The sequence below is a fragment of the Tympanuchus pallidicinctus genome, unplaced genomic scaffold, assembly GCF_026119805.1.
Source record: "Tympanuchus pallidicinctus isolate F22 unplaced genomic scaffold, pur_lepc_1.0 scaffold10, whole genome shotgun sequence".
In the NCBI taxonomy this organism is placed as follows: Eukaryota; Metazoa; Chordata; class Aves; order Galliformes; family Phasianidae; genus Tympanuchus; species Tympanuchus pallidicinctus.
Genome location: NW_026294619.1, coordinates 13,511,620 through 13,538,771, shown reverse-complemented (window position 1 = coordinate 13,538,771; position 27,152 = coordinate 13,511,620). Strand labels below are relative to the sequence as shown.

Sequence of the window (27,152 nt, the reverse complement as noted above, 5' to 3'; positions counted from 1 at the left end):
CAGTTCTACAGGGAGCACAAGGAAAACCCAGCATTACTGCAGCATTCATCATACATCGGGGCGAGCCGCCAGGAAAACACAAATCTCTGACCGTGAAAACAATTAAACCAGCTACAACCTGCTTCTGAATAAAGAAAGAGAAGGATACTATCGCCCTGCACACTCCTTTGAAATAGGGCAAATGAAGCTTCTTTCATTTGCTGAAGGATATTCAGAGTGTTCTCCTCCCCTCCTCCATCCAGTCAATTGCATCCTAAAAATATTTTGATCCTCTAGGTTTTACCCATGTATCAGTCATCCTTTCCTCCTCTGCCTCCAGTTACTTCATTTCTACTGCATTCGGTTTTCTTAACATCAGTGCCACTTCCAACAGGCAGCGTTCGCTAGCATCCCCACCGAGGGACTCGCACATGCTATTTCTTCCTTTGGACAGACATCTGAATTAGAGGTATTCCCTCTGAGTTACTGTAAAGCTCCACATCACCTCTAGGAGTAAATAATCAAACTTGAAAATGCTGTCAATCAGACCATCGCAAGTCCCTGGACGCTGCTTCACTTCCATATTTTTCCCTTCCAAATTAGCAGAGGAGAGATGCTGACCTGCTGCACCAGCAGGTGAATGATACAGAGGACCTCAGCACACAGCTGATCAGTTCTCCAGGCCATTCAGTTCAGGCACATAATAGGAAGGAAGCATTTTGTGTGAAAATACAGGCAGAGAGACCTCCCGCTGTCCAACCACCCCTAGGGAAAACAGATGATTAGAAGGGGATGGAGGGAAGAACACAGATAGAAACAGCATGATCGCTCTGCTACAACCTATTTAGATGCCTGATGGAAGGGAGGAGGCCATGAGGAGCACAGAATCCAAACTTCATGGGCTTAGAGCTCTTTCGGTTCACTCTGAGCCTGGCAAACGTGGAGGCACACTGGCACTGCACAGCTGCCCGACAAGAGCGCAGAGGAAGATCGGTAAGTCACATGCATCAGTCTGGCTAACGCCACAACAGAGCAGGGACAGCATCATGCACCAAGCCAGCAGGCTGTTTTCCTTACCTCTGTGTGTTGCCTGACGGGGAGTTCCTCACTTTGGGGTTACTGGAATGCATTGACAGAAATCCTGAGCTGTCTCACACGCACGCAGATGGGCTCTCGTCAAGTTCCTCTGGGGACTGTGCCGCCAGAGGCAGCTCTGTAGCACTTTCTGCCACCCGCTTCTCTCAGTGCTGTCTGTCTGCTTGCCTTTTTTCTCTTTGCTCCTCTCTGGTTTTGCACGGGGTGCTTCCCTCCTGCAGCTCCAGCATTCTCTAGACGCGTGCCTCCTGCTGCCCAGGGGAAGTCTCGCATCTCCAGGGCACACTGTTAAAACCATCCCACAAGAAGAGAACAGAAATCCGGTGAGGAGCTTTCCAAGCAGATGTCTCTGATGCGAAGCAGTAAATGGCAGTCCTTCCCCGTTACTGAGAAGACGCAGGAGAAGAGCTTTCAGATGGCTCAGCACAGCTGTCTGTGTATTTCAAACAGAGGCAGCCCTGGTTGGCCGTTCAGTTTACAGGCAGTGAGGCCAGCTTCCCTTCATCCAAAGCAAACAGCTCTGGAGACAATAAAGCAGGGAAGCTTCTCATACCTGCATGCTTTGATTCCATCTCTGCGCTCAGCGCGAAGACACCTCAGAGCAAGTCAGCAGGAAGCCAAAATTACAAATCCCCACCATGACTTAGCTATCTAGAAGTCCCCCATGAATGGCCGTAATCTGATATTTCTTCAGAACATAAACTCTGCTCAAATCTTTTCTGTCTCCTTGGTCCAATATAACTAGACATATGTTCAATGATGTGTGCTAGGAGTTGCACAGAGGGAGGAAAATAAAATAAAATGCCTTCCTGTCCACCTGTAAGCAACCAGCTATGCTGTGATTACTCTGTAAATACCAGAGAAGTTAGTCAGTCATTATTTCCTACTAGAAAGGCCAAAAGATCACTAGAGAGCAGTCCCTCTAAAATTTGCTCGGCAACAAGGTACAAACTATTGAGACGCTAACAAACAAACAACAAGAAGGAGCACACAACAAAATAAGCATCTTTTCAGCTTATTACCAATTAAACACTCATGATGCAAGCAACACGGCACACAGAACTGATTCTGAAGGAGGAAACTATTGAACATTATGGTTTACATCCTTTGGGCTAGATTATTTTGGAACAAATCTCTATCTTGTTTATGTTTCAACAGAATCTCTTCTCTTCATCTCATCTACTCAGATGCAAATCCACTTAATTTAGAATCTAACCAAGATTTATTGTTAATGTATTAAGCATTGCTAGTTAAACATTATTCAAATGTAAATATTCCTGGTATTCCTTCCCAGCACCAAAGAAGAAGCAGTTTCTTTCTGTATGTATCAGACGAAACAAAATAAGTCTCATCAGAAAGGGAGTATGCTGAATATGTATTATGGAGAAACTACCACTTGAATTGTATTTAAAAAGCAAAAAATTGGTTTGCTTACACGTTGATATGAGAGGAAGGACTAAGAAATTCTGGTACTATATGACCACCTTTAGCCAACAAGCGTTATCAGTAACTTGTGTTACTGAGTTCTCCAGTTCCCCAAATGATCTTGCTGTGAGGTTGTGCCATTACAATTCTTAGTGACTTTGCACTGCTGTATGTTAACGGGGCAGCTCTCTACACTGCGATCCTTCCATGAGGAACATCACCTCCAAAAATTCTCCTCTCTGCTATGTACCTCCTTCACCAAGAAGCCTGCTCCATAGTCTTACCTCCGCTGTGCTGCACAACTCATTAACACAGGGCATGTTTCTGCAGTAACGGCCTCATTTGTCCTGCCTCTCACTAGGCACAATCAGATGAACTCCAGCCTGAGCTGCACACTCCACAAGATCCACATGCCTCTCTGGGGCTTTAAACTGGTTAGCCCATTGATTCTGAGAACAATGTTGTGTTACTCTATTACTGTTGTTACCACTATCATGCTGTAATTGGAGCTGCTGCAATACCTACACACTGAAGACAAAAGAAAACATCTTCCTAAGTAACTAAATGGTTCCAGCTTCCCATGCAGATTCTACTACAACTGTTTTGAAAACAAACCTGTGGCATTATCAACAGCACCTAATTCCGCTTTTCAGAAGAGATTTATGCATCAGTAAAAGTCAGTGATTCTACAGAAGGTGAAGGTGTGACTGAAAATACAGCGAATTTCATGTTTAAAAAAAGTGAATAGGAACAACAGCTTTAAAATGAGCTGAGCTCAATCTAAAAGAAGCATAGGAGTGCCTGAGTGATGGACTTCAGGCATTCTAGTTGTTTCTTCCTCTGCTTTTCTTTCATTTTTGATACTTATGCATCACAATGTTACCTTTTACAGCAAGATGAGAATTATCTCAAATTCCCAGTGCAATCAATAGAAAAACACTGAAGATCAGAATCATGACCACACTGCCTGTACAAGATTTCTGACATCACCAAACTTACAAGTACTTCACAGGGGAAATTTAAAAACCTCCTTTTTTTTTTTTTAACCCTACATTTTATACTATATGCATATCTTCCATCTACCAGAATGGTACACTGTACACAGGGAACATGCCATCTTTTATAATGTGAAATTGAATGCCTTGTGATTTTTCTAAACGTACTTCTAACATACGTCTGTCTGGAAAACTAGGGCCCAACAACGGAAAATCTCCAGTGAAATGCATTTTTACAGCTGGATTCTGCCTGGCATAGCACAGCCCTTATCGCTGCTTTAAAATTAAAGGTAGGGTCACTGATGGTGAAGCAACTTTTCGAAGTATTTTGGCAAGCTGCATCTGAGGCTGTATTTTCAGGATTGCTTAAAGGCATGCCAGGGTGGTTCGACTATCTGCTCATTCTCACCTCTCTCCTGACCAGATCAGGGGAATATCTGAATGGGAATCAACCCAAGGCAAACAGGAGAAATCTCCTTTCAGCTGGATCAGTCTCCCCTCATCTGGTTGATGATGCAACCACAACAGTGCCACTGCAAGCTCAAAGGAGGAGGCGAGAACAGGCGAAAAGTAGCCTCACCCAACTTGGAGGCAGCTCGCACTTTGGATGGCTTAAAAGGACTTCAAACATCAATTTCGGAGACAAAAGGGCTGTACCCATGTTTGTGGAAACATTAAAGGCCCTCCCCTTTCCCTCAAGTAGCTTACCAAGACCCCTGGCGTCACGACACAGCAGTACTCATTGTGGAGGCCATGAGGTGCAAACCACTCCTCTCACAAGCAATGATCACCTGAAAACAAGGAGAGAGGCAGAGTTCAGCAACACGGCAACAAGAACACGCAGCCCAGCCAGCTGCCACCCCTTCCTTCCCTGCACCTAGCTCCAGAAGCAGACGAATCAAAACTTGCTCTCAATCACTGATGGGGAGAGCCTTTGCCTAGGCTGGCAACATTCATCAGAAGCAAAAACGCCATCGTCAGACTAGAACCATCTGAAGAAGCCTGTGGCACAAGGATGTGCAGAGGGGAGGTAGCTCAGACCTGCTTCAACACTCCCACATTTAAGCTTGCTGGATTCCCATGAGCTCATCTGTGCTCTGAGAAGCTGGCACAAGGCTCATATGAGCAACCTCCCCTTTCTCTGCACCCATTCCTCTTCAAAAGCTTACTTTCCCCTCACTGTGAGTCCAGCCAAACCCCTATGCTCCATACAAAACCTCCTCCACATCCACAAAAGCCATAAATAAAAACATGAAGTATCAGGTAAAGCCAGCTAACGGCTCCACCACACCTAGGGGAGAACCAGGCAGGTTTTAGAAGGAAGATGCACAACCTGCTGTTCTACCAGCCCTTATTCCATGTCACTGTGCTATGCCCCGGGGAGAAGGGAACTCACACCAAAACCTTTCCGTGTAAGACAGCCCTGAAGTTTGCTTGTGAGAAGTGCAGAAGGGACCCTTTGCCACTACGGTTGTAGGTCAAAGGAGTTCATAGGCTGAGAGCCACACTTTCAGTACTGGAGACAGCCCTCCAACAGTAATGCTCAGCCACATCTCAAAGAAAACACAAGTGCCTGAAAACATACTGACACAGGGAAACAGACTTTGAGGAGCAGCTCAATAGTAAATTTGAGGTCAGTAAAGAAAGATCAGCTAGCTACCTGCCAGCTTCTTCTCCTTCAACCACTCTGAAAACAAGAGAGGCTGCAGGAGCAGTATGAAGCCAGACAGCATCCAAACTGTCGGAGCCAACGCAGTCTCTCTGAGCACCCCGTGCTCACACCAGCAGATAGCCTTGCATTTAGTGTGACTGCACGCCAAAAGAGCTACCAGTGTTTTTTCTGTGCTACCTCAGTCTCTTCTGCTGACCAGATCCCTCCAACGGGAGCACAGGAGCTGCTGTGAGGCTCAGTGTGCACTGTGAAACACTCTGCATGTCCTCTTCCCTCTGACGTTCTCCAACTGTTACCTACTGCAGCTTCACCTTAATAATGAGGCAATACCTTGCCATGTAATACACTTCAACAAAACCAAACTACAATGCTGGTCCCAAACAATGGAGCTACATTCTCCACTCAATCCAGCCAAATCAAACAATGAAATCATCAAGGTGATAGACCATCCTTATCTAGCTAAGTCACACCTGCAGACAGAAACTGAAACAAATACCTATTGCAACAAGCTGCCTCATCCAGCAAAACGTACAACAGCAGCACAATGATCCCTGACTCCAATTACCTCCTCCTATCGCTTCTTCCCTTTCCCCACCCAAGACAGCAATGCTGGCAGTGCCATGTCAGTGCCTATACTGACACACTGCTGTCACCACAGCAACAAATTCACCCTTTCTCTTAAAAGAGAAAGCACAAACACCAGCACACATCACGATGGACAGAATCTATCAGCAGAAACGGCTGGAGCTCTGTTGCTTGAAACATTCAAGTTCAAATTGGCATTACGAGGTATAAAATAGAAGGTTATTGCAAGGTAACACCACTCTCTAGTTTACTTCCCTTTGCTGCTCACCAGCACAGTCTTAGCCCATGGCCGGTGTAAGACAACTTGCTTCTCAGCAATAAGGTGAGAGCGTGCACACAAGCAGCCACTACTGAGTAACTAACAAGACATAGATACTCATCTTACCTAACAGTAACTTACTCATGAACCATCTTCTGTGAACTAACCACCATATTACTGAGATGCAAACAGAAGTTAAAAGAAGAAAAAACAAACCACACAAAGTAGCTTGCTCCCTCTTTGTGCCCTCAGACTGCAGAAGCAGGGCTTGCATTGCTTGACAGCAACAAGTGGCCAGGTACTTGGAGGTGTACAGCATTGTGGCTGCTTCAGCAGGAACAGCTGTAGCTATCACTGATTCACTTCAGTCTTTTCTCCCTCTTTGAGGAGGAGAATGTGGAGATGAAATAAAGGCATACCAAGTAGATGAAAGTATCAAACTTATGGCCTTACTGTGACACGAAGCATTAAAGGCAAGAAACCTTTTAGCGTACAAGAAAGAGTGCAGCTCTTTTTTTCCCCACACTGCCTTTCTGAGGCTGTCAATCTGCGCTGGACCAAGGGTGGCAAAAGCCCAAAACCAGCATGGAAAAAGAAAAAGGCTAGAAGCCTGCTGCTATTGAAAACAAGCGATGACTTTGAATGCAAGCTGAGCCAGCACCCTGAATTGTAACTGGGGTAGTGAAGCAGGAAAGAGATGAGAGAGCAGCTGGAGTTATGAGACTGCTCTGCAAAGAGCTATAGCCTCGGGAGGGACCGAGAGCAGTGGCATCAGCAGCAGTCTGAGCTGCTGCCACCAGGAAGAAATGTGTGCAACCACCACTGGGTTCCCCATGTGACTGGAGAGATGGGCTAAGGCAATGAATGAACGCACCAGCTCCTTTCGCACAATTTGGCTGGGAAGGGCACATCCTATTTCCCCCATCTTCATTTAACCACTTAAGTGGGACAACACCTACACTGGCAAAAGGTGAGCCCAGACTTATTGCTGGTTTTCACACATATGTACACCTTAACAGTTGGTTAACATCTGCCTTTCCTGCACGCTTGCAACTGAACTGCACGTGTTACTTTTTTTTTAATAAGCTGCTGTTTAACAGAGTATCTGATTATACACCTCACTGATAAGAGTGCAACTAGGAAACAAGGAGGACGCAGGAAGTGTTATTCAGTGCTTTTATTCAGCTGTCACACTCCTTTAAGATCATGTGTAGGCAAACAGGCAAGTCGATATGAGTATTCCAACACCGCACACATCTCCCCACGACAACTGAGGAGGTGGGGACAAAGAACACTCTCAATACCTCAGATCAGTCCATACTTCTAGATACAGCCCTTATCAGGGACTTTTAACTACACTTGAAATTGCTCCTATCTCTCAGCAAAAGCTGTTCTCACCCTTTCCCAGGACAAAGCACACATCTGTAATACAACCAGTACTGGACCCAGATGCATTCTTGTCAAAAGATAGGCTTGTCAAAACACTGCCCTACCTTCAGTAGGCCAAGTACATGCTGCTGCCAAGGAAATAACTTCTGTAAGTCTAAGAATATCCAAGTCTATCCCTTCCAGCCACCATTTGCACTTGTGATCCAGCTGAAAACTAACTCTAGAAAAGACTGGATTAATTTTCAGCAGACAGCCTTCCTGCTTCAGCCAACCAGATGGCCACACGCTCACTGGTGTTGGCACAAAGCAGGCAGGCATGGATAGGCTTCAGCTGGTTGTTCAAGTGTTCGTACATTGTTCCCCTGCCTATTTCTTCTGCACTTCTTAAGTGAGAGCAGAAAATACACCAGGTAACTACCAAAACACCAGGGCTAGAGACACACGATCAACACACATCACCTGGACATACTATGATTCTGCTTGTCCAAGTAAATAATCAGTAGATGGCAAACTATTGTCACGCCCTCTCCATAGCACTGTTTGCAAGCCTTGTTCTCTGAACAACCAGCATCGTAACTCAATAGTCTTTCAGAAGACACACTGATATGCTCCTTCTGCCAGAACTGTAGAGGCTATTTGCACCAGAAGCACCTCAGATGGCCCATGGGTCATATTCCACCCCAAACCAGCTGCTGGTCTGGGAAAGCTAGCAAGTTCTATCACTACCTGGGGTATGCTACAAATTCAATTGACTCACAAATTATTTTATAAAGATGGCACAGCACAGAGCTGTGTCAGGGGAGGTGGGAGTTAGGGACAGGCTCTGCACTAGAGGGTGCTGGGCATGGCCACATATACTGGAGTTCAGGGAGTGCTTTGGCACAGCTCTCAGAGCTGTGGGTTTGGATGGTGGTCAGTGGTCCTGTGCAGAGCTGGGAGTTGGATTCAGCGTTCCTTATGGGTCCTTTCCAACTCAGGATAGTCAGCGATTCTACGAAGATCAAGAGCCAACCTGTTAATACTGAGCTGACTGAACAGCAACTCACAGCCGACACCAGTTTCTAGATGCATCCTAACCTACCCTAAAACAGTATGGACTTTGCCCTGTTTATGTCTGGGCAATAAAAGTGATGACACACCTAAGGTCCTCCCAAGAATTTCTTATGCACAAGTCAGAGAAGCTTCACAGCACTACTTCTTTGCTGATAAGTCTTTCACCAAAAGCAACTGTCAATCAAAAAAAGAATCCAAATCCTGTCACCTAAATTCATTTCACTACATGAATACAGGACAAGGCTCACTACAACTTCCAAAAGAGGCTGATGAAATAACTTGAGTTGTACACACATACTGTGAATCCACCACTCCATTAACCTCTAAATCACGGGCAGCTTACTGCTCACAACTAACTCCATGCCTTGAAGCACAGAGAAAAGGTCTGCACAAAGATAGGCAGCACACACAAAATCAATACTTGATGATCTACAAGCACATTTACATGGGAAAAAAGAAAGAAAGAAAGAAGGAAAGAAAGAAAGAAAGAAGGAAAGAAAGAAAGAAAGAAAGAAGGAAAGAAAGAAAGAAAGAAGGAAAGAAAGAAAGAAAGAAGGAAAGAAAGAAAGAAGGAAAGAAAGAAAGAAGGAAAGAAAGAAGGAGACTATGCCACTACAAGAAAATAAGTCCCTTTGAATAGCTCAGATTAATGTAAGATTTCAAAACCATGCTATAAACCTTCATGAAACCATAAGGAAGAAAAAAAAAAACCACACCATGCAAATGTGATGTGTGGTCACAAGTGCCATTCCACTGGATCTAGCTCTGCCTACACATTCACACACCTTGGTTAACATAGCACAGATACTTTCTTCCACACTTCCCCCCCTCATTTCTACCACCAAATGGATGTTTCCCAAAGAACCAGTCTCCCCCAGAAGTCCACTCCAAATAAGTAGAGACAGCCACAGAAAGTTCTACCTTCCATTCTCTGATCTTCAAAAAGCACAGTCAAAACCACCACTGACAAAGCACAATCACAACCGAAGTTTCAGAGAATAGAGTTTTATGACATTCCTAATGCAACAGCCCACTCTTCCTTCTGACAAGCACAAGGATAACAGCAGCTCTGATGTAAAGGCTGTTTCAGTAGCTATTCACTCTGAGTATTTACAGAAACCATTCGAAAACAATCTTTTGCAGTGGGCAAGTGGTCCAGTAAACCATAAAAGGTGTCCATAATATGTCCATTAAACTTTTGGTGCTGTAAAAACTCTTCATTGTGCTATTAAGACAAGGAGGATGATCACCTTTCATAGATAGTTTCTGATTGCATACAGCTCTTTCCACAACTCCCTCCACAAAGTAACAGGGGAGACAGATATTAATGGACACTGGTGAGCAGATTCAAGCTGTCCACAGACATCTGGAGTTCCCTGCAATTTCTGATGCAGTTCCACAACACACCAAAGCTACAGCAACCTGCTTCTGGACAATTATGGTGCAAACAATTCCTGTTGTTAACACCATGGCTTCACCAACTTTGCAGCTACGGGTTGGCAGGGATGCCACCAGGGTGCTTGGTGCACCGTGGCCATGGTATGCTGCAACATCCCACTAGCACCAGCCTCAGCATCCTCAGCATAGCTGCCAGAGTGATACCAGCTCTCCTTACATCAACAAAGCTGTACTCGTACATTACAGCTGGAGTTTTAAGCACTTTACGTGGAGTGTCACTTACCTGAGCAGCAGCCTGTCTGCTCTGGAGTTGCTACTATTGTTAACACTGACAAAGATCAAAAGCTTTTAGCAATCAGAGATTTCTCAAGAAATGCTTTAACAATATTTCCCCAATATATGACAGGCTTCTGCAGCTTTCTACATCATGTTAGCAGTTAACAGACCTAGCACCAGTCAACACTATGTTTTGGAGTCCACTGCATAACGCCAGAGATGTCCACAGGCTTTGTAGCTTTGCCTCCTGTCAAAATCACATCTGTCTGGGGCAAAAAGATATCAGGATTGCAGCCAGAGGCAATCTCCCCTACTCCTCTGGGTTTATTTTTTCTAAAACATAAATAGTGACATCAGCATGAACAACAACTACAGGTAATAAAAAAAAAAAAAAAAAAGAAAAGAAAACAACGGATAGGAATACAAGACTGAAGAGAATTGAGCTTGTTCTTCAATATGCAGTAACACCACACTGTTTAAGCAGAAGCCTTGGAAGAAATAAGTTACCTATCAGCTCAGAATGGAGGAGAAAAAAAAAAAAAGCAAGTGCTTTTTTGTTTCATTTTGGCATCCCCTCGCCAAGCTTCTAGAATGAAAGGTATGAAACAGTCCTCAGGCATAACACCTCAGGTTGCAATCCTGACAGTTTTCATAAGCTAAATGAGGCTGGGCTAGCACAGGACAGACCTCCTCCAAAGAGGACCGTCGCTACTGGGTGTGCTGGGTGGGAACCCCATACCCCAGGTCTGGCAGGAGTGCTGGGGGAAACCCACATACCTTCCTTCATCAAACCTCGGCTGACCAGTGACCCGGCCTCCCACTCATCCCAGATGAGCAGTGTCTCAAGGCTCCCCTAAGCATCACTGCCTTCCAGCATCAGTTTTCTTTCACAACCACCACCGCCAGCTGCTCTCTCACCTGCACAAGCCCTCCTGCAGCCTTCTAACACCAGGCTGTCCCACCCTGGCAGGTTGGCAGGGTGAAGCACACACGACCACAGCCACAGCCCTCTCGTGCAGGGTACTAAGGCTGTGCTGAACCTTTCCTTCCTCCGCTTTTAGACCCACCTCGGGCACATTACACACATCACTATCTCTAGTGACCCAGCATGATGCCTCCGCGTGCTGCTTTCCTAGCTGTTAAACGTCAGCTCGTCAGCACAGCAATGATTCTTCTGAGGAGGAAGGCACTTCAAAGAAAGTCTACAAGCAAAGACAGCGTGCACACCATGCTCCAGGAGGCTACATGATCGTATCAAAGCTGCCGGGATGAAAAACTGACATTTGTTAAATAATGGGAGGTCACCTAGAAGATCTCGAAACACCGCATGCAAAAATCTTATTTTGACAAGAAATTAAGAAACTCCATAATCAGGCCTATTATCTAACCTGCTGCCTTGACGTGATTTATAAAAGCACAAAGTGCATGCAACTCCAACGGCCGCAGAATCCTCCCTCATTCAACCAACATGTATACATTTAATACTATCCTAAATAGCCACGCATGTACAGCAAAGCCTAAAAAACTTCAAAGTATTTACAGCGCTGTATAAACAGAGTGCTATTCTCAAAGCCTTGCAACTGTCAAATCAAAGCTACCTTTCACAAGAACACTCAGAAGCATTTCTCCTGGATGGTGGCTATTTGCCTGACAGTTTCAACTTCCAATCCCCAACCACAAGAAGGTTAAGGGCTTTTTTTTTTTTTTTTTTTTTTTGAGGCAGAAGAGAGCATTTTCTTGCTAACAAGCTGTCAAGCCATTTCAGCTTGAAATTCTTCACTCCCTTCTCATTCATACATCTAAAATGCTGCAGAAAATTTCAATTCTGTTTGCACGGATTCTGAGAAGAGCTCCTCCACATCGAGGATGGCCTCAACTCTACTGCAACAGCTCCAACTGCAGAAGCTGCAGCTGCCCTTCTTTGACAGGCTACAGCTTATATTACACTGCAAATACACCTCTAATCAATCCCCAAACAAAACCAGATCAGTATGTAGATAAACCACTGCAATTCTGTAGGCAAAGAAACAGCTGTATCGAGATGCCTGAAGAAGTCACTCTAGCAAAATGCAGAGGGTAGAGCTCTGAGTAAGCTAAAGAAGGGTCCATGCTTGACCTTACCCATGGTTTTCAGCAGTGAGCTACCAAAAGAGAATATTCCATCATATTTTGCACCAATCCATACACACCACATAGGTGGCAAAAACTCTTTTGTGCGCCGTACTCAAGTAGAAATGCAGATCTAAAGCATTTTGTGGAGCGGAAGCAACACAGTCTAGTCAATAAATCACAGGCATATTAAGAGGCCGGTTTTCTTCTCAAGTTCACAAGATCCAACCTCAGCTGGCTTTGAAAGGTATCAAAGGTAAAACAGGTACCTGCAACCTCTGTTCCAGAAGTACAAAGGGCACTGGGGGCCATGCAGTGACAAGATGGACAAATGTTGCTGAGCTCTCCAACTCTGCTGATGCACACAGGCATCCCTCTACCAAGGTAAGCAGCAGGAATATAGTGGCACTCCTTTCTTAAAAGGCCCAACAGTCAGACAAACTGGACAGCCAGCTCAGAGGAGCTGCCCATGTTCCTGAATCACAACTACTCCGACCTGAATACAGAAGGAAGCAAACACTCCTTCCATTCTGTATGCAGTTAAATTATCACATATATCACACTCTCTTTTGGCCACAGGTTGCCAAAAATCTCTAAGGAGCACTTAAAATCACTATTGTTTTCGAGACTGAGGCACCCGATTCTCAATGATTCTCAGTGAACTCTCAGAGGACATTGCTCCAGCACCTCTCAGCCTTGCTTTGTTGAGATAAATTGTGTCACATGTAAAGCATACTTGCCATTCTCTCTCCTTCAAAAGCATTTCATTGATTCCAACCAGGCTTCAGAAACAAGCACACAAACAAACCAGCCACCTTACAGTGACACTTCTCATCTCCGTTCCCTATTCCACAAGCTCCTTCTTCGAGGCCAAGCAAGGAACAGCACATCTCTGATTTTAAGTCTCTCTGAAAAACAAGGGATCTTGGAGCATGTTCAGCTACCTGAAACAGATAAGACTCATTCTTAAAATACAGTAGAGTGCAATTTCCTAACAGCCTTTAAAATAAATTTAGCGAGTGTCATCAAAGAAGAAAAAAACCAAAGCTCTGGGGAACAACTCACAGAAACAGGAGTGAAGCAAACATAACTCGGGGAGCAGCAGGTCACTTTCCACCGTGGTCACGGTTTAGAATCTCAGACCAGATTTCAGGAGGGTCACCAAGATAAAACCAGAACCCATGCAATTTACAGGCACATCTCCAATTCTGGTACCAATCAAAGTTTCCAGAGAAGCGTGCAAGACCGCCAGGGTAAAAGCAGGCAAAACAACCCCTGCCCTCCCCCTCTTTTCCCAATATAGAAGCACATCTGTTAGAGCAGAATAAAATCAAGGTTTAGACCACAGGCTTAATACTTCTTCCAAAATTTTTACTGTCGCTGATTATGATAATTGAATATTCTTCATATTCCTACAGACATCTGATCCTTTTAACTCTTGTTGAATTCTTGCTCCTGATGATTCTCACAGCGTGAGTTTCGCTGCTTAATTGCAACCACGCTAAATATTCTATCAGCAATTTACACTACATGTTCTGTATCATCAGACGGCCATGAAGCAGCAGAAAATTCTCCATAGCTCAACAGCCACGCTCCTCTTTTTGCCCCCACTAACACTTAACCGTGGCTTCTCTTTTCATACGCAGCACACACGTTTGGGGATGAGAAACACTTTTGGCAGAAAGGATAAGCTGAAGGAATCATTCTCAGGCAAGAGAAGCTGTAACAAATAGGTGTAAATAACATTTAGCAAGTTTAGCAGACTCTTAGGGGTACAGTTAGGTGAGCGTTCCTTTTGGCAGCAATGCCAGCTGAAAAGACTGCAGCTACCAAGATTGACTTCCACCCCTGCACCACGCTGTCTGATGTGCCAGTACCACCGCACGCCTGGCCAAACACCAAACTACTTTGGCAAACTGATCCAGGCTAAATATAACTTTTTCTTTTTTTTTTGGCCAGGCTACTTATAGCCCTTGATTGGTCCCTTGATCCATTTCAGCATCCAGCTGCTCGGGCAGCACTGGCACGAAGGAAGGACTGGTGCAGGGTCCAGCAGCCAGGCTCCTCAAAAGCCAGCTCTGCCAGAGAAAGAACGGCTCACAGGCATGTGAACAGCAAGTAGACAGGCCTAAAGGCAAGAATGCAGACAGAAAATGCAACCCCATTTCTGAAAAAAAAATATGAATGATGCTCGTCTTAAAGACAATATTGAGACAGTTAATTTGGATTCAGCACACCTTTAAATATCATCTTATGTCTTGCTGTTGCTACAGAGTTAACCAGTGTTTGTAAGATGTCCTGGTCTTAAAGGAAACTTCCAAATTCTCCCAACAGATGTGTTTGGAGGGTTTTTTTGCTCAAATTTGTCAAGATCTGCAATCCCAAACTCTGTGCTCGCACAGTCCTGCCAAAATGAATATCCAGTTCCAAAAGAATTAAAAGAGAAGAAGAAAAGCATAACAAGACAAGCAAAGGTACGGGGAAAGGCATTCTAAACGACAGGCACAGCAGTACTCAGACCAAAGGAAAAAAAAAAAAAAAAAAAGCAAAAAAAATCTCCTTCCATTCACAAAATGCACTCAAAACCTGAGTTAACACCTTCATTTTGCCAGCAGGAAGACTAGAGGGACTCCAGCTGAGCTTGTAAGCAGGAAATCCTAGCCCACAGCAAATCTTGCTGGGTTAAAGGACTTGATATCTATGTAAACAGACCACAGACCTTACCGAGGCACCGAGATTTCTGTGAAGTCCAAGGCCATGCAAACTAGATAGCAGGATTTTATGAAGGCTGCCTGCCTTGCTCTGAAGAAATCCTGGTAAACTTCTAGAAAGTGGGAGAGATCAAATCCTGCTGGGTAACATAGTTGACATTTAGGATGTGAATGAGTTTGAATACTCATTTGAGCGTCGGTTTCTCCCTAAGATAAGGATAAGGAATTTGTTGTTTGGGTTGTTTGTTTTTTTTTTCCACTGAATTTATAAAAGACCAACTCTAAAGCCACACACAGTTTGCAAGGCAACAGAACTGCCAAGTGTGTTAGGAACTCAAGAAGAAACAGAAATCTAGAAAAAAATCCAGTAGAAATAATGGAAATTCAACATATTACAGAGCAGCAAGTCTTTGAACAGCTAGAAATGGACCAAAGGTTACTCCATTCTTATCCACCTCGTACATACAAATCACCCAGAAAAAAACCATTGCACATGAATATTTTAGCCTTGTGGCTTATAGGTGCCTCGGTTTCTATATTTGGATATTCAGTGACAAATGCAGTTCCTTTGGCTGTGGACTAACTGAAAATACTCCAAGTACGTGAACTGGGAAGGTTCAGTGCAAGATGGGGAGGGAGGGAAGCGTGGGGAAGAGTCCACACTCTTTGTATTCATAATATACAGAACAGGTCTACAAAGTTTCTGGTTGTATGAACAGAAACCTATTTATTTTCTTCCACATTAAAATTCAGGTCCTGCCTAGAAGACCGTGTTGACCGACAAACAAGTGAACCGATCACAAGAGCCAAAAGAAAAGCATCTTCCCCAAACCTCACAAAAGCTCCAAAAGACACCATGCACGCGCCCTTCCCCCGCAAGAAAATGGTTACAACTGCATTGTCATATCCCTGCTATTTCCCTCGCATCACAGCAGAGCACATCTCGAAACAATTCTATGGCATCTATGAAGCAAATGATTTGCCTTGGAAAGAAAAAGATACGTACCGGGAAGTCAGAAACATAACTTTTACCACACGCTGTCAAAACACGTGCATGTACGCATAGATAAAGCACACCCCCAAAAGAATTGCTAACACTAACCTGACCAAAGACTGAGCAACTGAATAGGAAGGGGGGGGAACTTAGACAAAAACTTGTTTAGGGTTTTTTTTTTAGTTGGTTTTGTTCACACTTATTTAACGTCAATGATTGATTAACATTTTGGATAAAGGAGGTCTTTGTTAATGCTTCAGCATCTCCACCCCTTCAATTAAGGTGTTAAGAGTTCACAACAGTGCAGTGAGATCCAAGATCCCAAGACCCCTTTGCCACAAAAAAGAAAAGAGAAAAAAAAAAAAAAAAGACTGGAAAAACCACCATCAAAAGCCCCACCTCAATGGGAAAATTCCCAGATCCCAAAACTGCCACCCTTGCTAACTCTAACTTAAAATACAAATGCTGTCTTTCTTTTGTTGTTTGAGGAGCAGCCAGCAAGGGGAGAAAAATATGAGCCCTTGAGCTATTCTTATGCTCTGAGTTAGAAAAAAGGTCACATTCATTGCAAATAATCTTTTTTGGAGATCGGTGCTAAGTGAAAACAAAAACAAAAGAACCAAAACAGAGCCATTACACCAATGATGTGATATCACACCGACTGTAATATCTCACTGGAGCAGCTCCTATGATTTCCAACAGAAAGCTGATCAAGCTGCTGTGGTATTCGGACGCGTGCACTCGTGCTGGATGAAGGCACAGCAGCCGCCTGCCAGCCCTTACGCGGCTCCACCAGCCCCACACCTGTAGCACCAAGTCACTGCAAACAGGCCTTACAGCCCTAATATAAAGCTGGAGAGAGGTGAGCAGAAAGAAGACAGGACTAAAGCTCTTTAGGTATGTCACTTCTTTCATTCCATACCCTGTGGGTTGTTTGTTTTTTCTTTTTGTTTGATTTCACATAGCGCATTGCTTAGCTTCCCAATACTTGCTTTTGTAACGTGTTGAGCAATCACTGACTGAATGTTAACTTCCAACAAAATAGAAGAAAATAAGCCTCACTTCTTTTCCTGGTTTTAAAGGTTGATGCATTTAAGGATGCTTCACAACTCCTAGAGTGTATGTGTGGGCTTTTCATGGAGAAATCCAGGACAAAATACTTACAAAGGAAAATAAAAACATTGCTGGACCCCCTCAAAACTTAAGGAGCTGTTTTCTCCGCTTCCTCCAAATCTATTTCGGCAGCAGAGTAGCCTGTCATCCACAAGGCTTGGTGAGACAAACCTGACTTGATACAGCCTCCTCTCCTCAGCCCCAAGTCAGTGAGGTTAAAACTGCCCCAACCAAGGAGAAGCTGCTGCTTTCCAAGGTGAGTGCTACGAGACCTGCTGCTCCTCTCGCAGAAGGCAACAGTCTTGTTCTGACTGCAAGCAAGGTCTGGCATCTAGAGAATAAAAGCATCTTCCCTTTCATGCTGGCAGGCTTAGAACTGTTCCACAATCAACTCCCTACTTTCACTTATTAGTTGATACTTCTCTTTGCTTCATGCCAATTTCCTAACCAATTGCTCATTCTGTTTAGTGTTAAGCCACCACTAACCACCTAACTATACCACCTTCATGTTTTGTGCCCAAACAGTAACCCACAGTTGACTGTCACATCTGATTCTCCCCACCTGTGTCCTGTGTCATGCTTTGTCTACTCTCTCAGAACACCATCCATCTCCCACATCCCAAATGTTCAGCCATCATGCAGTACATGACAGCCTCAGGTAGAAGGTTGGACCACACAGAAGAACAGGACACTCTTTCATCCCAGAAGTGGAGCCTCACTGCTTGCACGTACCTACCTGTCCCATCATTTCCCTTACCATCTGGACTCTACAGCATTCTTGAACAGGCTGCCTAGAGAAGCTATGGATGCCCCATCCCTGGAGGCACTCAGTGCCAGGTTGGATGGGGCCCTGGGCAGCCTGAGCTGGTGGGAGGCAACTCTGTCAATGACAGGGGGTTGGAACTGAGTGGGCTTTAAGGTCCCTTCCAACCCAAGCCATTCTCTGATTCTTCCCATCATCCAGCCCTGAACAATCTCATGAACTTGCAGCATCTCTCCAGAAGCCTCCCTCGCTCTGCTGACAGCCCCTGCTAGTCCTCTGCAGTAGGTCAGGGCACAAGCTCCCTATCTCGCACACGTGTGAGGTGTCTAGTAGAAACTTACAAACACACCGTTTCATCTGCCTTCAGATACTTCTGCCCACGATCCTTACATATAGGACCACATTTCTGGTATCCTAGACTCCCCTCGTGCAACTACTTCACAAAGAACCCCACACTGCACGCTCAGCTTCTCTGTGCTCTTTTACCCCTGAACTGCACGTGCTGCTGCCCAGCTCCAGACACCCTGGCAGACACAGGTCCCTCCTGCCGAAAGCCCTTCATAACCCATTCCCTGACTCCCAGTGCTTCCCCACAACCTGGCCTCCACCTTCCAGCCACTCCAGCCCCAGCTCCTCGCACCCTCCCCTGGCTACATTCCCTCCTCCCATACCAACTCCAGCATACCTCGTGCTGCCGTACAGCTCTCCACATCCCTGCACGCGGACACCGATATCTCAGTTCCCCCCTGCAACAAAGCCCCCAGCCTTTCCTCACAGCCTATCCCAACAACGATCACGTCCCCGCTGCACCCCTCTCCTCCCGCCCCAGCATCTCGGCCCCGCACACCTTTGTGCCCCGGTGTGCCCTGTGTCAGACCCAGATCCCTCCCCAGCGCTGCCGGCTCTCTGTCCCCGGACACCCCCCGCAGCTGCCTCGAGAGAGTCGTCCCATCCCCTCTCGGGACTCAGCCCCGAAGCCCCCCGTGCCGCACCCAGCGCCTCTCTCCACGCAGCAGCCCCGGCACACACCTCAGAGCCCGTCGCTCACAGCACACGGCTTCCAGCTCACCCCTCCGCACGCAGCAGCCCCGTGGGCTCCGCTACAGCACAGCCCCCTCCCCGCAGCCCCCGGGACGGCCGGAGCTCAGCATCGCGTGCACCTCTCCGCAGCCCCACACACCAAACCCCCCGCCCGCCCGCCGCGCATCCCCGCGCCGCCGCCCCGCCGCCGCACACCCCCAGCCCGCGGGCGGCGCTCTCCCCCCGGCCCCCAACTCTCAAACTTTGGGCGGGCGGCGGCCGTCGCCGGGGGGCGGCTGAAGAGGAGGTGGGGGGCTGGTTGGTGGTGATGGTGGCGGGGGGGGAGGCAGTGGCCGAGCGCCGCCTCCCCTCACTCACCGCCGGCCGCTGGGGGAGGGGCGGGGGCCGCGGCCGGGCTCAGCCCCGGGCGGGAGGGGGCGGCGCGGCGTCTCCCCCCGGCGGCGGCGGGTCCTTCCCCCTCCCGCAAACACACACAGGCTCCATTGTCCGCCGGCGCCTCCCCCCCCTCCTCGCCGCACGCGTGGTACCGCCCATCGCAGCCCCTCTCTCCCGCTCCCCCCCCCCTCCCGGTCCCCTCTTTTCCCCACGCACCGCTTCTTCTCCCCCCACCACTCCCCCCCCGGCCCGCGCCCCGCTCCCTCCCGCCTCCCCCCTCCCGCCGCGTCCCGCAACCCGCGGAGAGCGATGGTACCGCCCGTCGCGCGCGCCCCGCCCCGGGAATGGTACCGTCCCCGACTCACTCCGGCGGCGGGACCGCCTCTTACTCCCCGTTCCGGGCAGTGGTCTCGCCCGGCCTCCCGGCCCGCCCTTCCCCAGCGAGGGGGCGGGGACTGCGCCCCTTCCCCCCCTCCCCTGTCCCCCCGCACGCGCTCCCCTCCCGCCTTCGCCCGCACGGTGGTAGCAGCCGGGCTCTTAAAGGGACAGGCGCGGCGCCCCCCGCGCCTGCAAGGAGCGCCGCCCCGACCTCCCGCTGGCCGCGCCCCCTCTCTTAGCATAGCCCCGCCCCCGCCCGCGGTGACCCCGCCCCTCCGCCCCTTTTAAAGGGACGGCGCGCCCACCGCGGGCTGCCCGCCGTCTAACGGCCCCCCATCGGACACGGCCGTCAGGGAACCGCACTCCGTCGGGCCGCTGAAGCAGGGCGTAAAAATTCCTTTCCACGCGCTTCTGAAGAGAGCCGAGAGCTTCTTCTGGTGAAGACAGCATCAGGCCGGGCGGCAGCCGGCAGCTGAGCAGAGAAAGCGGGCAGCAAATGGCAAAGGGACACAATCTATCGGCATGCAGATGTGCCACGGCGTCCTGTCCTGAACACGTGTCCCATGTTTGGGGATTGAACGCTGGTGTGGTTGGAATCTAGCTAACACTGAGGAGTTTTGAAGGTTTGCAGTGGCCTCCCATCCTTCTCAGCCAGTGACTTATTTGGTGAAAAAAGCGCTTTCAGCATCCACCAACCTTCACCCCCCACAACACATCCTTAAAATGGGCGATCCTGTGGGCTACAAGCGAGATCTTTCCATCCCACAGCTGACAGAGGTGCACAGAACCGCTGCAGTCTCAGTGGGGAAAGCAGGCAGCTGGTTTTTGCATATCCGCAATGCTTGAATAACCTGTTTTGCCAAACACCACCAGAAGCAAACAGAAATGCAGTGGGTTCTCCCTCTATCCTCAGACGACCTGCAACGCCAGGTCCCTTTCCCACCTCTAGCACCATCCCAGAAGGCGGCCCTGACATCACAGGGTGCCGTTCTTGCAGATGAAACCATCTCTGTCCTTGTTCCCCAGGTGCCTTTTCCTCCTCTCCAGTCCCTGCCCATTCCTTTACAAAACTAAAAGCAAGACCTCTTTACAACCTCCTGAACACTGCAACAGTAGCTAACTCAAACCTGGTAAGCTATTAGATATTCTTCCTCGAGGTGGATACTTCTTAGCAGCAGCCTTCAACCCTTGCAATTTGCAGACCCTGGATAGCCCTTTGACTTCTGGGTTACATTTTCCACACAAGTCTGTTCCCAGCATCCCTGACCCCAAGGTGGTACGCCCAGTCCCCAGCCAGCCTTGCCAACCCACCCACCATTGCTAGCCCTAAGGGAGCCTTCCGGTTGAGATCAATAACACTGTGGAAACATACTGGTGAAACCAAACTGCTCAGCTCCACTTAAAACTACCACCTCTGCTGCCATTGGCTCAGCTCACTGACGCACAAGCCTTACCTACTCTGACACCGATACAGGCCTTCATTTTTGGTAACACCCACATTTTCTCCTCTCCCTTGCACTTCCCACTCTAGAAGTGGCTCAGCAAACGGAGAGGCTTCACAGAATGCCCAGGTCAAGGCAGCAAAACACAATGTATGGATAACACACACCCATGGCGCTGCAAGCCCAAGAGCCAGCCCTGCCCTCACTGATATCACGCACCCACTGTGGTTTGTTGAAGGGGAACCTTTGCTTAAGCGGGGTGGTGAAGGCTGGGATTCTCCTAAGGAGACTAAAGAAGCCAGGCACCCAGTCTAATTTTTCAGAAGGAGATCCTACTCTGTGCTTCAGTCTTGACAAATACAACAGCAGCGGCAAGCACGAGGTGTTAGCAGGCTGCTGTTCTTGTTCTCATCCCTCCTCTGGCCAAGTACTTTGCTGTCTTCTCCCTGGAGGAGCTACAGGGGGAAAGGGAGCATAAAATGCTCCGAGCTCACATATGCTGTGGTTCCTCTGGCTCCCCTCCCATCCCCCCTAACCCCATCCCCCTGCATTTCAAACAGTTATAAATGACTGTGCAACTCTGCAGGCAGCGGTCTCAAATAACCACACCAAGCCTCTCCCCTCCAACGGCTTTATGTCTCTTCCTTCCTCTCTTTGGGGCTCCGGAGAGCAACTATCAAGGTGTTCTGCTTCACCCTCAAGAGTTAAGATGATGCTGCACCCGCCGCCTTTGGGAATTTGCCACAGCAAACCGTCACAAGTGGTGAATTCCCAAGGCAGGGATTCTCAGCTGAGAGTTCCCTGGTGCCGTCCTCGAAGGGTTTTACCATGGGAACTAACAAGAGGCTCCCAAATGACATTCACTGTGACAACAGGCTGTACAACAGGCAAGTCAAGCCCCAGACCATGGAATTGCCCTGGCCAATTTGCAGAGCATCACCTTATCACGAGGCTTGCCTTCCTTTCGCCATGCTTGTAACAGCAGCACCAGAGAAGGCGGCTGCCCTGGCTCTGCAGAGTGCTCCAGCAGATCCAAGAACACCTTGGAAACAGTGCAGCTCACCATCCTAGGTACACTCTCCTCACAGCTCCCTGGCACCAGCAGTGTCAGAAGACCAGCTTTTCAACTCAGAAGCAGGTTCCTCTTCCATCAGTGTGAACCAAGCCTAAGGAAAGTTGCTACAGGAGCTCCAGTTCTGCAGAACAGATTAGACAAGATAGGCCAGCCAGCAAAATGCATTTGCATTACACTTGCTACAGATGCCGGCACACCCCAATTCCAGCTTTTATGCTCATTAGGGGCCTGGCCCTGCATATACTGAGTTTTACATGTGTGAGTAGAGTCCCACTGAAATACAATGGAGCTACTCATGCAAATAATATTAAGAGTGTGTAGGGCTGTGGCTCCACTTCACTACTCCATCTGCAGCAGACATAGAGGATCCTTCCACCCTCTCTCTCACACAGTTACTGCCATTCATTGGTGCCAGTCAAACAGTTTATGTAGCCACACTCACAGGTGAACCATTTAAACAATCCAACTTCTCTTCGAAAGCCTTACTAACAAGAAAACCCCTTAATGCCAGACCAGCTCCAACGCAGATTTCATCCCAGCAAGTGGCTGAACTGGCACAACTGGAGGAGGTGGAAACATCTGAAGAGGAATTTTTGAAAATGAGATTGAGGGCAGGAGAACTGGCAACATGGAGCCTTAGCATGTGGAAGTTGGAAGCATGACTCTCATCTGAAGTTACATCCTGCTGATCATCCACTCTCTGAAGCTAAACCAGCTCTAACCACACAACTGTTTCACGTGAAAGAAACATCACCTCAAGTGAAACAGCAGATTGTGCCTTTTCAGCCACTGATGCTTAAAAATGTTCCCTCAAGAAAATCCGCCACCACTCAGAAGAATTTGCAGACAGCTATTTCTTCCAGGATCAGGGATATACGCTCCTCCCTACAGGAATGGGATGCAGTAACCACGTACCGTGGTCAGTGCACCACTGCTTCTGCAGTCAAAGGATCCCCCATCACTAGCTTTGACACGGCACGTGTTGGCCATGCAAAGTGTTCCCTCCATTTTTTTTTCAGTCTATGGGCTATTTTATTTCCAGCAACTCTGTGCTGAAATTGCATCACATATTTCCTGCCTGCTGAGGCAAGATTTCCCACTTTCAGTGTGAACATAACCTTCCAGCAGGAAAGCTCCACTAACTCCTTAAGAGCCTTGCTCTCCATACTGCTTCCTGACTTCTTTATTCACATACACCTGTGCAAAGTCAGTGTAAAATGCCAGCATGGCTGGAAATGAAGAACACAAATCACTGGGAGGATGCTTTGCTTTGTTTGCTTTGGGTCTGGGGCTTTTTGCCTTCTTCTTGCTCTGGAGCTGTAGCACTCCATGAAATCTTCTTATGAGCTTTGAGTTTTACATGGCTTTGTGTTCTAATGAGCCTTCTTCAAAAGAAAACACCCTGTTCTGTGAGGAACCCAGGTGATGATGGTTCTCACAGTGCCATGATCTTTCTGCTTCGGTACAGGGGAGATATCTTCAGGGATTGTGCTGTGGGATGAAATCTAAATCTGGACGGTGTAAAAGAGACAGCAAAGGACCACAGCAAAGGGTAGTTTAACATCCACTGTTAACTTGGAAAAAAAGCCTCTTCCAAAAAAACATTTTATCTGTTATAAATCATTCCAGAAAGATGAGGAAATGGAGATTAGGGGGAGGGGGGCAGATGGTTGTGGCTTTGTTTGTAGTTCAGTTTCTTTTAGCGTTCAACACTACTCTGAGCCCAGACAGTGTTGCCGATCCTCAAACCTGCAAACACCAAAGAACATTCCTTAATGGTTTCAGGTGAATGGTCCCTCTGCACCTTGATGTGTGTGGAACCGTACAAACTCACAGAGAAGGGAAAAGCAAACATATCTCTAACAGCATCCATATACATATATATGTGCAGACACATATATACGTTCTTGCAAAAACACACCTATACATCCCTACTTCTGTCCCTGCTCCTGGGATAAAGCCTCCTGTAGCTCACCTATACGGATTGCCACTGCCTTGCTGGCTGCAGAGGGTGCAGATGTCTGCTAGGAAGGCAGGCAGTGCAGGCTGCTCAACATCACCCTGTGGCAACAGCGTACAGATGATGGCAGACTCAGCTTGGGCAAGTAATGCCTCACTCTCGCTATTCCTATCTCCACAGAGAAGCATTAATCTGGTGTTTTCCTATTCACTCATCAATCTCCAAACAACCCGAGCCCTAATCAGGTTTGGGCTGGAGCACTGAGCCAGACCTGTGGTTAAAATACATGACAGAAATGCATCTCCAGGCAGCCTTCTAGTTGATCTGCCTTTCTTCAAGGGCTAACTAAACTCACCTCCCCAGGACAAACACTTCTTACACTTAATATGAGTAAACTTCTGTTTACACATCCAATGTTCAAATTATCCCACAACAAAACTGAGATGTGATGAACAAATCCCACACATTGTAACATCATAGGCGCAGGAAGCTCTTGCCTTATTTAAAGAGTCGTCTCCAAAGTCAACAAGCAGGTATGAGGCAAATGCTATGCAGCAGTACAGATAAATGCTCAGTTTTATCCTCTGTGATTAAAAAAATAAAATAAAAAAAAAAAAAAAAAGGAAGAAGGAGAGAAGAGATATTGAATCAGAAGGGAAATCAGGTAAACAGAATCTGGGGAAACATATGGTCATGCACTGCATGAAAAATATGAATTGATGCAAAACAGAGGTGGCAAAATTTGGCACACAGGAGGTTCCAAAACCAATGTTTGCCCAGGAACACTGTTCCCATTACACTGCTCCTATGTTTTACAGAGAACCGCCAACATACAGCAAGCGCTGTGGCCCTGCCAGGAGAATTTGGCTGCGGAATTGCCTGGCCCTTGAGCATTTTAAGATTCTCAGCCATCACTTTACACTCCTTTTGTATGCGTATGATTGTCTTTGACTGCAATGAGAATAGGCATGGCTGCAGCCCAGAAAATTGCCAAGCTCACCTCCCGCTTCCATTCAGCCACCTGATGAGCCTGTTCCAACATAGCAAGCACCCTAGAACAGCCACATAGCTCTGTAATGCCTGTCCCACTGCGCAGGGGCACGCACACGTGCAATTTCATGGCATCAAACCAACCAAACAGAATGTTAACCCCAAAGGAATATTCCTGCAAATGTCCTGAAGAGCTGAAGAAATCGCCTTCCATTAGCAGCATCCTTTTCACAGGGTAAATGGAAGAAGGCTAAGTCTGCTTTCAGACAGACAGACAGGCAGAAGTCATCTGTGGTCAACATGTACAACAGCCCTTTTGGCATAGCTGGCTCCTTGTATCTCCAGCATCTGGCTGCTTGGGGTGCCCGCCCACCGCACAACGGGGCAGCAGCACCACAGACCACAGCTGCCCCTACAGTCAGCGCACAGATGTTTGAGGGTAAAACGTGGCTCACATCTCTCCCACGAGGCTACAATAAAATAAAAATAACTTCAGCATGACTTCCCCTCTAGATTGCACATGAAGAAGAAACCAAGCCCCCACGGTACTGCAGACTGGCCCATTAAAGCGAATGGTTAAATTCTTGCTATGAAAAAGTAGGCGTTGTTGTCTGTTTTGTGAGGCAGAAATCAATATTCCCGCCTCCTCTCCTTCTGTTATTTCACCTTGAGATACTCAGATAGATGAGATCTGAATCTTACTCCCCGCTACCGCAACTTTTCTCTCCCCAGCACCTCGCAGGGTCACCGACGTTCTTGCAGCCTTAACCTGCCTGTAATTTACCACTCGGCTCCCTAAACTGAGCGCCACTGGAGGCTGACGCAGTGACTGATTTTCCTTCCAAATCACACCGTTGTAGCTATTTCTAACTATTTATCTACACCCTCTATCTCAGTCATTTGGCTCCCCGTGTGCTCCAATAACAACCCTCTCTCTACCGCAGCCTCTTTCCTCCCCGTGCCCCTATAATTCACTCCCAGGTGCTAGCCTCTTCCATACCACAGCCGTCTCATACAAACGATGCTTTGCTGCGAGATGCTCCTTCTGCTCCCTCTTAAACTAACTGCGGGGGGCAGCTGGGTTAAGCCTGTGAATGGGGAGAGAGAGGTGAGAAGGACCCGAGTGACTGACGTTCAGCGCAAGCACGCCTGAAGCAATGCTGGCTGGGGAGAGACAAGCGGGGCAAGATAAGCTAGCAGCACACAGGAACAGCTGCTCCTGCAACGAGGTTTCCCTTTGGCAGTTCAGACTCAGGGGCTGGGACCGATTCCCGCAGATCAGGTAGCGGTAATGCCAGGCTGCCTGGACTGATCTGATGAGTCCTCTTGGATGAAGCTCTGCCTACTATCATGCCTGCCTCTGTCACCTAGGATTAGACAACTGCAATATGCTCTGCTTGGCACAGTGCTTTAAATCCATTCATAAACTGAAGGCAGTGCAGAATTCAGCACTCTGTGAGATAAGCCACGTCTCTCACCCACAATCATTCTCACATTTGCGCTCCATTTTTATGCCATCTGACCGCTGCTTTCCAGACAAATTTTAACATGTTCCTACTGACCGCAAGTGCCTTCCATACTAGAAATCTTCTCACCTGAGAAATCACCCCTCCTTACACTTCCCAGAAGCAGCAGAAAAGTCCGCTCTGACTCGATGCTCAGGAATCCCCTCCCCAGCTGAATGGAAACAGACAGCAGTCGGCCACATTTTGCATCACATCCTAGCACCCCAAAAGACGTGCAAATTTGCACAGGTGCGGAGGAGAGTGGTGCTGAGGGCTGCTCAGTCTCTAGTCTGCCATTGTTTGCTGGTGACAGCCTGATGAAATTGCTTGAGTTATAATGAAGACAGTTTTCATTATCTGTCATTTAAAAATGTCAGGGGAGCTCAGACTGAATGAATAGGTGCTACCTGTTGTTTCAAACAGCTTTTGATGAAGGCGATACATTCGAGAAGTGCTAGTCACTGATTTATAGGTGCTGCACGAAGATTACATAAAACAGTGAAACCCTCCATAGAAAACAATCAGATTTCCCCCTTGCTCTTCAGACACTGCTTTACTATCAGCATGTGC

The 27,152-nt window shown here is 47.4% G+C and overlaps 2 protein-coding genes across 9 annotated transcripts in view; both read right to left on the bottom strand.

The window, feature by feature from the left end:
• GPR89B (G protein-coupled receptor 89B) overlaps positions 1–27,152 on the bottom strand; it is a 168,469-nt gene that overhangs the window by 123,415 nt on the left and 17,902 nt on the right. The gene's annotated exons all lie outside the window — the stretch shown is intronic.
• BCL9 (BCL9 transcription coactivator) overlaps positions 1–27,152 on the bottom strand; it is a 54,643-nt gene that overhangs the window by 10,369 nt on the left and 17,122 nt on the right. For 2 of the 8 annotated variants that reach the window (XM_052703564.1, XM_052703623.1), the window contains exons 1-2: positions 4,203–18,477; positions 1,057–1,359 (exon numbers count right to left, since the gene is read on the bottom strand). In XM_052703564.1, coding sequence (XP_052559524.1) covers positions 1,057–1,109 — 53 coding nt within the window. In that variant the 5' untranslated portion in view covers positions 1,110–1,359; positions 4,203–18,477. Of the gene's footprint in view, positions 1–1,056; positions 1,360–4,202; positions 18,478–18,501; positions 18,668–18,845; positions 18,969–19,548; positions 19,570–19,597; positions 19,699–27,152 lie in introns of those variants that run through there. The other 6 variants (XM_052703590.1, XM_052703612.1, XM_052703599.1 and 3 more) reach the window with 6 other exon arrangements.